Here is a 10,739-nt window from a genome sequence, read left to right on the forward strand (position 1 = left end):
TCATTTTCCTTTATAGCTGAAAAAAAAAACAGTGTATACTGAGACTGCTTTTTTTCTTTTCCTTCCTTCCTTTTTTTTTTTTTTTGTTGGGGGAGGTAGGGGGACTGGGTTTCTCAGTGTAGTCCTGGCTATCCTGGAACTTGCTCTTATCACAGAGATCAGCTTGCAACTGCCTCCAGAGTGCTGGGATTAAAGCAGAGTGCCACCATGCTCAGTTGGGCCACATTTCTTTATCTATTTATCTCTTGATGAACATCTAGGCCAGCTCCATTTCTCAGCTATTTTGAATAGTGCAGCAATAACATGGACTTCAGAACTAGCTCTGTAGCAGCATCAAAGAAGCAGAATTATTGCATGTAATTAAGCCCTATTTATTTTTGGTTTATTTTTCTAATGTACTTGTTTTCATATTGTCTAAAATACATCTATCTGCAAACTAACATTCAAAGCTTGGGGTCCAGCTCAGTGGCAGAGCATTTGCCTAACATGCAAAAGGACCCAGGCTTGATCCCAGCCCTCCAGAAGGAAAAAAAAAAAGCTGGGAGACACTCAGTGAGTAAGAGGGCTTATGAAGAAGCTTGAGGACCTGAGTTAACTTCCAAGTATCCATGTATAAAGCCGGGTATAAGGCAGCTCTGAATGAGTGCGTCTATAATCCCAGAACTATTATGGAAAAAATGGAAGGATTGGGGGAGATTTGATGGCAGTCAGTTCAGCTCCTGTCTCAGAGGAACAAGGCACAGACTGATAAAGCAATGCAGCCATGCTCCCTGGTCTCCACACTCACATGTGCAGGCAGGTACACCTTACACATCTTCACACACCACTTACACACACCACTCTCTTCTCTGTCTCTGTCTCTCTCTCTCTCACACACACATGCACACACACAATAAAGAAAATTATAAAGAAAGTAAAAATCAAAGTAGCACCTAATAAAAGAAAATAAAATTCTTCATTTGGCTAATAAATTCTCAAATTAAAAAATATATTAAGGAGAATAATACTTAACAAACAGGAAAAAAGCTAACTGTCACGTAACTTACATTGCAAGCAACTGCAACGCATTAAAAGGATAACTAAGGAGATGGATGGAACCGTTACTAGAGAGTTGACAGACCTGAAATTGGAGAAGAACGAGCCTCAATATAACAAGCACACAGACCTGGTCCCTGCTAGGGATAGAGTGTCCAGTGACAGATGACAGGGCACTGTGAGTACATGGCATAGACTGAAAATTAGTACCAAGTGTTCACCTCCGTAACACAGTGTGCCACGAGAAAAGAGGGGTGTATAGCAAGGCAAGGTGTATAACCAGTATTTCCAGCTTGCTTTCTTTTTCTGGAGACAGGGTCTCACTCTACAGCCTGGGTTGGCCTGCTCCTTCCTATGTAGATTCATGAAGCTCTGCCTACTTCTGCCTCCTGTGTGCTAGGATTAAAGGCCAGTGCTGGGTTAGTTACAATTTTTTTTTTAAACCTAAAAGCCCCTTCCAAGGTCCAGGGGTGAGAGCACAGACGCACTAGGGAGGAAGGGAGACGTGAACTGGCATGGGACATGTGGGGTCAAAGTGCTTCAGCTCATAATCTCAGAGCCTGGGCTGCACAGGAAGTAAGAAAATCCACGGGGATAAAGAGAAAAAGAGACAGAGCCAAATGAAGACTCTAGGGCTGGGAATGTAGCTGGAGTTCTTGTCTACCGTGGATAAGGCCCTCAGTTCAATCCCCAGAATCACAAAACAACAAGAATGACCCACCAAACAAAAACTCCACATTGTACTTGGGTTTTGGGTTTAACATGACGTCACTGAAGAGACTGTGTTAGCATCAAGCATAAATACCTCACTTTGAGGGGACTACAACTTACTCAAAAAAAACTTGGAATGGCTAAAATGAAAACCATCAAATCAACAAAGCAGACAAGGGCAGACAAGGATACAGAACAATCATTTCTCACATGGTGTTCGCAAAAAGAGAAAGCCACACAGCCACCCAGGAAGTGTGGCAATGTCTTATCTAATTGCACTAGAGACAATCATGTATTTGCCTTAAATGAAAATCAGCTAACACCAAGGACGGTGTACAAATATTTGCAACAATGTTGTTCTTCCTGCAAAAACCTAGGAGTAAGCCAAGGTCCTTCAGTGGGTAGAAGGGGAAGCACTCAGGGCCTCCTCCTTGTCAGCATCCGGACAGGGAGCTGCCATGTGCATCACTGTGTGCTCAAACCTCAGATACATTAGGCCAAATTGGGGCGGGGGGACTGCAAAGGTTACATTGTTTGCCCACCCCCTTTTGGACAGGATTTCTATGTAGCCTTGGGTGCCTTGGAACTCACTTTGTAGACCAGGCTGGCCTTGAACTCACAGAGATCCACCTGCCTCTGAGGGGATTGAAGACTCGTGCCACCACACTCAGCTGAAGGTCAAAGCAAAAGATGCCAAGCAGGTCAGTGAGCCTACGGGAGTCTGAGGGTGTCAGAACTCTTCCATGTCCTATTTACAGTGTTAATTGTATACTGAATTAAAAGTGGTATGCAAATAAAAAAAAGTTCTCCACTTATTGAAGGATTTTCAATGTATTGATTTTCTCTGGCAACCATTATGGGAAGGTTTACTGAGCTATCTGGTCTTCCAAACTACTCGAGTATCCATTAATTGCTTTTAATTGGAAGCACCCAACTTTTGGGCCAACAATTGAAGTCCTCTTCTAGGAGTGATCAGTGAGTACCGGAGTCCAAAGCAATGGCTTTAAATTTTCAGTCTTAGAATGCTTGGCCTTTTTGTCCCTCTTGGGCATCCCTCACTTCCCTAGCTCCATCCTCCATTTACAATGTTGGGTCATCCATCTGCAGTTTTTCTTTCTGATCTCTTCTTCACGCCTCCCAAGAATTACTCTCTCCTGGAATGGCTCCCAGACCTGACCTCTGATTTTCTCCTCCAGCTTCACATGTCCACCTGACTCTCTGGTGCCACCAGTGACTATTCCGTGTCCCCTTTGCTGCACAAATTTCATGTATAAGACAGACCACTACCCCCGCCACTCCCTCCGCCCACTTTTTTTTTTACTAAAGCCAAGCCCTGGTCATAAATATGGCCATGTCAGGATTAAACTAATGAACCAGATTCGAAGTGTCACGCCCTAGATCACCTTTTTTCCCTCCATCCTTTGACAGATGCCCCATCCAATCCTGAATTGTTCCCCTCCTGTGCTCACTGCCATGCCAGCAATCTCTCCAGTGACTGCACCCGTCCTCTGGTCTGCACAGCTACTCTGAGAGGAAGCCCTCCTTCCCTGCTTCCAGGGCAAATCTGGCTCATATGCTGCTGACAGTTGTCCTGAAGCGGCAGAGTCCTGTGGAGGTTGTGCCCGTGTTAAAGGAACAGCACGGCTCTATCGCTTGAATGGGCAATCAAGCCCCAATTCACAGGCACAGAAAACTATCTGTTAATCAAGACACACTAGTCCCTGCCCACATGACACTGTGCCAAACTCTTGGCTCGACCTTTGGTCCTTCCTTGACTTAGCCACAATGCATCATCATCTCAAACTCATTTCCCCAGACACTTACTTGGAACCTCTCACAGCTGTTTTGCTAAGATGACTTAACCTTTGCACTTCTCCATGCCAGTATCTTTATTTTCCCTCTTTCTCCACCTACCTACCTGTCTAGGTGCTATCTGCAGTAAGTGCTCCGATGACCACAGCCAGGAGCGATTCTTTCTCCACTGAACCCTCAGAACCTGCAGATATCTGCCTGTGGATGCCCTTACCAAATTTAAGGACCTTCCAACCGCCATCGTTTTAATAATCTATAGAAAGTACACATTCTTGGTCAAATTAGTTTAAGACTCAATACTTTTAGTTCTTGTACTAACATGACCAGACTTAATAAATTCTCTTTTGCTCTTTGGATAATTTGTTTCCAGGTATCATGATACAAGTGTGTCAGAATTCTTTAAAGACAATGCCAATGTAAATTAGTGTTTCACACACATGCCTGAGTAGTGACAGAGGCATGACTGCTTCATGCTAATATTTCCTTTTACTCAGTACAGCTGCTCTTGACCTGTGGGTCACAACCCTTTCACAGGGCTGCTTAAGACCATCAGGAGTATCAGAGATTTACACTATGATTCCTAACAGTAGCAAAATTACAGTTATAAGGTAGCAACAACAATAACTTTATGGGGGGGTTCACCACAACATGAACTATATTGAGGGGTCGCAGAAATAAGAAGGTTGAGAACCAATGACTTGGCAAGGTGTAGAGTTTGCACAGGATGAAGGACTTCTAATTCTTAGGATCTGGCTTTCAGTGAGGAGGGGTTTACAATCCAGAACCGCCTAAGATCACTATTTTGGAAAAATTCAAAGAAGGGACAGTGACCAAAGTAAAAAGGTTAAAGTCCTCCCACCAGAGTCTTGCTAAAAGAGAAATAAAAACTCAATTCCAAGTTCTAAGTGATTTCTTCCAAAAGAATGGCAATAGAACTCACCAGTTATAGGCATCAATTTATTCCTTTGGACATCAAAGTTTGGGCATAAAAAAAAGCAGCGTTGCATTTGAACTCTGCAGCATTTTTTCAAAGGAGGCTGGCAAATGAGGGGGCTTATTCTGTTCAGTCACTTTCCACAGCTCATGCACATGTGCATACAATGTGGTACCCAGACACTGAGCTCAAATAGTTTTGTGATGTGATTGCCTGTGAATTTGACTGCCCCAAATAATATTCTTAAAAAAGGGACTTGACATCCTCTAGTGGTGAAATATAAATTTGTTTCCAAGGTAATTGCATTTTTTTTGTTGTTGTTGTTCTTGCTTCCCTTTGACTATGGGCAAGAAAAATATTACAGTATATTGAAAGAGTGGTTCATCCTCAGGAAAAATTAACTTAAAAAAAAATATAATCACAACCCTGAAGCAAAATCTAAACATATGTCCACAGAAGTGCTTCTGAATGTTGCATTTATGTAGTATCCTATAAGTAGGTGTTGTGCTCTCCAAGTACAATCCATCCAAGCCACACACATATGAACACATAAGCCTATAATCTTGAACACATCACAGGTATTGTTTTTGTAACAACCGGAGATTTTAATCTGAAGAGCCCTTAAATTACAGCCTTTGCACAGGGCCATAAAATTTAAAAGCCACATAAGGTAGTACTCTACCTCAAAATAATTATATCTAAAAAGAAAACAAAAATGAATGCTTTGAGAAATGTGTTGCCATTTGTAGCTGAGAAAGATGGCACACAGGTAATCTAGGACTTGGGAGGATGAGGTGGTGAGGCAGGAGGAGCCTACACTTGCGACAAGCCTGTCTCAAACAAGCAAAAACAAGAAAGGAAAGAAATGTGGCATTTTGAGGTGGTAACTTTTACTTCTTTGTGGTAATAAAAGACGGGCCTAGACACCCCACTTTTTAATAAAGAAGTAAAATCACATACAAGTCAATGATTTAAAAATGATGGAGTGTTTAAATGTGTATTTGACCTGAATTTCATCGCCAGGACCCACATGGTGCGGAGAACTGACTCCCGCAAGTTGTTCTGCACAGGTGTGTTTGAATACTAAAAACAGAGAGAGAAAATTGGAGAAAAATACAGGGCCAGAAATATAAGACTATACACACATACCTATAATTGATCATACACAAAACATGTTTATCAGAAATTTAAATTTCTAGGCAAAGATGTGGAGGAAATAATAGCCAAAAAATTCCACTTTTAATATAAGAATACTTCAGTCTGGTGAGATGGGTCAATGGGTAAAGGTGCTTGCTGCCAAGCCTAAGTTTGATTCCCAGAACCCACATAATGGAGGAGAGAGAACCAACTCCTACGAGCTACCTTCTGATTTCCCACATGCAGGCTGTGGCATGCACGCAACACCCTCCCCCGCAACACACACACAAACACACACACAAGCGCGGCGAAATAAACATAATCTTTAAAAAGAAAACATTTCAATGACGCATGGTTGACTTGCATACGAACTGTTAAGACACATGGCCAGTTCATTCCTTAACGCGATCAGGCACTGAATATACTCCAGCTGCAAGTTTGTTTCTGTCTCAACAAGTTCCCATGCAGATCTACAAAGCATTCAAGGGACAAACTGGTGCCTATTAGATCACTATAACATTTCCCCCCTTAGAAGCTGTTACTTATACATGCCTTATTCACAACCAAGCATGCCCTGGATTGGGGAGCCTGGACAGTTCCCAGCTAATCAATTTCCCCAATTACTCGGACATCTCCTCCACCCAAACCAAAATAACGATCAACGATCTTTTTGACACAGTAAGACAAAAGTCAACCACCCTACAGGATGTAGCCTGACTTGGAAATACATTCAGGACACGTTGTCAGTCTCAACCTCAGGAGTTTAGGTACAGTCGTAGATTCGTGATTGGAAAATACTGCCAAGCTCCATGGACCTTGCATGTTAAAAATAAGACTGCCCTCTAAACGCGTAAGTTGGGGTGGAGGAAGAGAGGTGGAGCGATTTTTGCATTTAGAAAACAATTGCTTCTGGTTGTGGGTGTGTAGAAGCAGTAACAGCTTGCAACTGCGGGGTCTGCAACTTCACATTTCGTTAAAATAACAAAGCGTCTCCCGCCCCCATCCCAAGTGTAGGAAGGTACAAGGAACAGCGTACTGGCCAGGAATAGAACGGGAGGAGGGTGGTTAGGCGGGAGGGTATGATTTGCAGTACACTCCCTGAAGAGGAAAAACAAAATCACGAGGAGGGGGTAAAAAGTTGGCTTCATATTATAGTGAGATGGACGCGAGTGGGCAGACATTCCGAGGGTGTGAGCCACGTCCCTGGGTGTCGGTTGGTGGTGGTGGCGGAGGCAGATCGTCAACACCGAGGCCCGAGGGCCAACCCGGGTGGCAGAGCCAACGCTCCAGACTCGGGCTACTGGCGCCACAGGGGGAGCAGAAACTCCCCGGAGTCTGACTCCAAGACCGCGCATGACCCGGCGCTCTCTACGGGCGATCGGAGAGCTCTGGAGCCCGTCGGCCGCTGCCCCCCCGGGTCGGTCCCCTCCGCTCGGGCCACAGTTCCCCCGCCCCGCGCACCTGGCCGCGCGCTCCCGACGCTCGCCCGCTGGGATTCTCAGGTCCTCCCGCGCCCCCAGCACCGTGCCCCCGACGCCCCGCGCGCCCCCGACCTCCCCGCGCGCTCCCGCCTGCTTCCACCTGTTGTGGCCCCGCGGGCGCTCGGCGGTGGCCGGTCGCGCGGCCCCTGAGGGTCGCCGGTGCCGGGGGTGAAATCATGCCCCCGCCCACTCCCACGACTCCCGCGACCCCCTCCCGTCTCGGCCGCGTCGTCACCTGGGTCGCTGTGCGCAGCGCCGTCGCCGCCCCTGTGGCCGTCGCCGCCAGCTCCCTGCTCCGCCATGGTGCTCCGATGACGCGCCCCGAGAACCGCTCCGCCCTCTTCCTCGGCTTCGCTCCCGCCGGGCCCCCGCCTCCCGGGCCCGCGGCCCAGACAGGTGAGCGGTGGCCTGCGCGGGCGGGGGGCGGGGACGGCGAGCGCTCGCCTGAAGCCGCCCGGGCTCGGCGCGCCCCCTCGTGGGCAGGTACGGCGCCGCAGACGCCCCGACGGACGCGGTCAGAGCGAATGGCAGAGTTCGGTGTCCCGGCAGGCGGTTCCCAGCCACCTCCGCCTGTCGCCCGAGATCGCCGCCGCGCCTGAGTGTGTGATGAGAGCGTCCACCCGCGGCCCCGGTGCTGCGGTGAAGGCGTTCGAGCGCTCGGATCCCCTTTGAACTCTGAAGCCGCGCCAGGTCAGTTTCAGCCTCTTGGGGACCGGAGTTCGCGGTGACAGTCGCCCAAGGAGATGATGCCACGTGGTGAGCCGAAGTACACCGGCAGGATTCCACGCCGAGACCGGGCTCCGTCTGCGCTCTGGTTTTTCACCTTGCCCGCGTGGCTGATGAGTACGCGTGTCCCCGTATGCGCGTTAATGAAACTTGCGTTGACTGCTGGGGCTTTTCTTATTCTTGGTTTCCGACTGTCTTGTGACTTGCTTTGAAGGACTAGGGGCTTGGGGAAGGCGGTTTTCAAAAAGAAACATTAGCAACTGAGACACAAATTTCTGCACAAGTAGGCAACATAAATGATAAGCAACAAAATGCTGAGGGGGTGGTTAAGTAACCAACAGAAATGGAAACAAAAGAAGGAACAAAGCGAAGGAACACAGCAGCCAACCAATTCTGCCTTCACACAGAAAGACAGGTCCCCACCATTGGCTCTCTCAGCATAACCGACGAGTTCTTTATACTTTGAAACCCCACACAGTGTCCCGGGGACACTAAAGAGTGTCTGAACAGTATCACTCCAAGGCCAGGACTGGACTGTATCTCTTCATTTGTAGGTTGTTTTTCTTGTTTGTTTGTTTTGGTTTTTTGTTTTTGTTTTCTTTTATTTTGGTTGCTTATGGATTATTCCAAAGCACCATGCTTACAGTGGAAGAGACAAACCAGTCTTTGAACAGTGAGATAGTCCTCCACCATCTTCAAATCAGTCGTGCTACACTTCGGGTCAACACACAGCCCCAGGTGAGCAGAAGGAAGCTCTCAACAGAGAGCTCAGTTTGGACCTCAGCAAAGATGTTTTCCCTTGGTAAACTCTGGAGGGTTCAGGACAGACACTTTCTCTGAACACCAGCAAGACTCTTCTTCGCTGTATGTAGTTCAGCTATTTGGCAGACCCCTAGAAAAGGAGGTGATTTGTTTTCAGCCTTCTGACGGACACTACTAAGTACCTAGATCAAGATTTTATACTAGGTGTTTCTATCCCACCTTAATCCCTGAGGCAGGAGGATCGTCAGGAGTTTGAAGCCAACTAGATTAAATAACGTGACCCTGTCTCCGAACAAACAAACACACGGAAAGAGGCTATTGGTATGTGTTGTTTGGTAGTAGTCAGTCTGGTGGATGTTTGTCCACACTCTATTCTTTTGATAAATTTGTGTTTTAGTTGCTTTAGAGCAATAATTGTTAATTGCAATAAGGACACCAAACCCAGCACGTAAGGTCTTGGACAGACTCCTAGTTCCAGACCTAACTCAGTGTCTGCTGCACAGTAGACTGTTGATCACGGAGGGAACGGCATCTGTTAAATGTCAGATGCCATCATACTGCCCTTTAGGTTGTTCTTCCCTGGGAACACAGGAGCCATCTGCCTTGGGCGCTCACATCCAACTCAAAAGTTCTCCAGATTCCCATGCTTCCTTCTCCCCCCCAGGGATGGAGCCGAGCCTCTGTTTACCTCCTGCTCTTCTCCCTAGCCCCCAGATGCCTCTCCACCCAGGGCCCTTTGGTTCCCCACAGTCGATCCTCTTCACGTCCCATCCATTGTCACGTTTTCTTCAACTAAAGTACTAACAAGTATGGGATTTTGAGACGTAGTTATTTGAAAAACAAGACATGCCGTTTTTCTTGTTCACCTATAGTAGCTTTCCGAGTCACAAGACCAAGTTACTAGGTGTCTTTCAATCAATGGTTCCCCTAGACATCTGGGATTTGTTGTTTGGTTGACTGGCTTGGTTTTTGTTTGTTTATTTGGGTTTTTGCCGTTGTTGTTGTTGTTGTTGTTTAGAGACTCATGTAGCCCAAGCTGACCTCAAACATTGTGTAGTTGAGGCTGAGTTCATGAATCTTCTGTCTTCACCTCCTGACGGAAGGTTCTTCACTTCATGATGGAAGCACAACGCCATTCCCCACCCCCACCCCTGGTCCCCTGGATATTTTATATGTGGACATAATTCTGCATTACCTTCTGCCTGTTCACTCACCACTGACTCCTCAGGCTCCCCTGTGGAATTGGAGCCCTCCTCCGTCCCGTTTGCTCCTGAGATCTCCATCCTTCCCAGAGTTCAAGCCACAGCTTTCCTTTCTCTGCCTTGCCGCTCGTGATTCCCATTTACGGTTAGCTCCACCTTGGTGACACTCAAGTCTAGAACATATACTCCTGACTCAGTACCAACCTTCTCCAACACAATCTTTAGATTTTGTGTGTATGTGCATGTTTTTTATACATGTTTGTGTGTTTGTGAAGACCAGAGGTCAAACTCTTGGTGTCTTTCAGAACACTATTCACCATGTTTTTTGAGACATGTTCTCTCCTTTGGTTTAGAGCTTGCTTCTAGGCTGGCTGGTTGGTGAGCAAGTCCTAGGAATCTGCCTGTCCCCACCTCCCCAGTGCTGGAACTAAAAGCACACACCACCACACCTGGCTTTTTTTTTTAATGTTATTCTGGGAATTGAACTCAGGTCCTCAGCTTCCAAGGCAAGAACTTTAGTGACTGAAATAACCCCTTAGCCTATTCTCAATATTCCCTGTACAATTCTATCATACTCTGCTGTGAATTCAACATATCACACCCTGTTGTAATAGGAGTGGTTGGGCTGCGTCCCCAGCACCCTGGCCGCCTCGCTAGCTTATGCCCCAAAATAGCAACACACAAATTGTATTCTTTTAAACACTGCTTGGCCCATTATATATAGCCTCTTCTCGGCTAACTCTCGCACTTGGACTAGCCCATTTCTAATAATCTGTGTAGCCTACAAGGTGGCTTACCAGGGAGATTCTAGCCTACATCCATCCTGGGTCAGAGCTTCATCGTCTGTGCCCAGGAGAGGGGAGCATGGCATCTGCTCCAGAGAGCAGAGCTGTCGAGTCTGAGCTCACTTCCTCTTCCTCCCAGCATTCTGTTCTGTTT

At 46.9% G+C, this 10,739-nt stretch overlaps 1 protein-coding gene across 1 annotated transcript in view; it reads right to left on the reverse strand.

The window, feature by feature from the left end:
* The window catches only part of Map7 (microtubule associated protein 7), a 137,833-nt gene extending 130,280 nt beyond the window's left edge, over positions 1-7,553 (reverse strand). The window contains exon 1 of the mRNA XM_013351433.2: positions 7,346-7,553. Coding sequence (XP_013206887.1) covers positions 7,346-7,412 — 67 coding nt within the window. The 5' untranslated portion in view covers positions 7,413-7,553. The remainder of the gene's footprint in view (positions 1-7,345) is intronic.
* Positions 7,554-10,739: the final 3,186 nt, after the last annotated feature.

The sequence above is a fragment of the Microtus ochrogaster genome, linkage group LG4, assembly GCF_000317375.1.
Source record: "Microtus ochrogaster isolate Prairie Vole_2 linkage group LG4, MicOch1.0, whole genome shotgun sequence".
Taxonomy (NCBI): Eukaryota; Metazoa; Chordata; class Mammalia; order Rodentia; family Cricetidae; genus Microtus; species Microtus ochrogaster.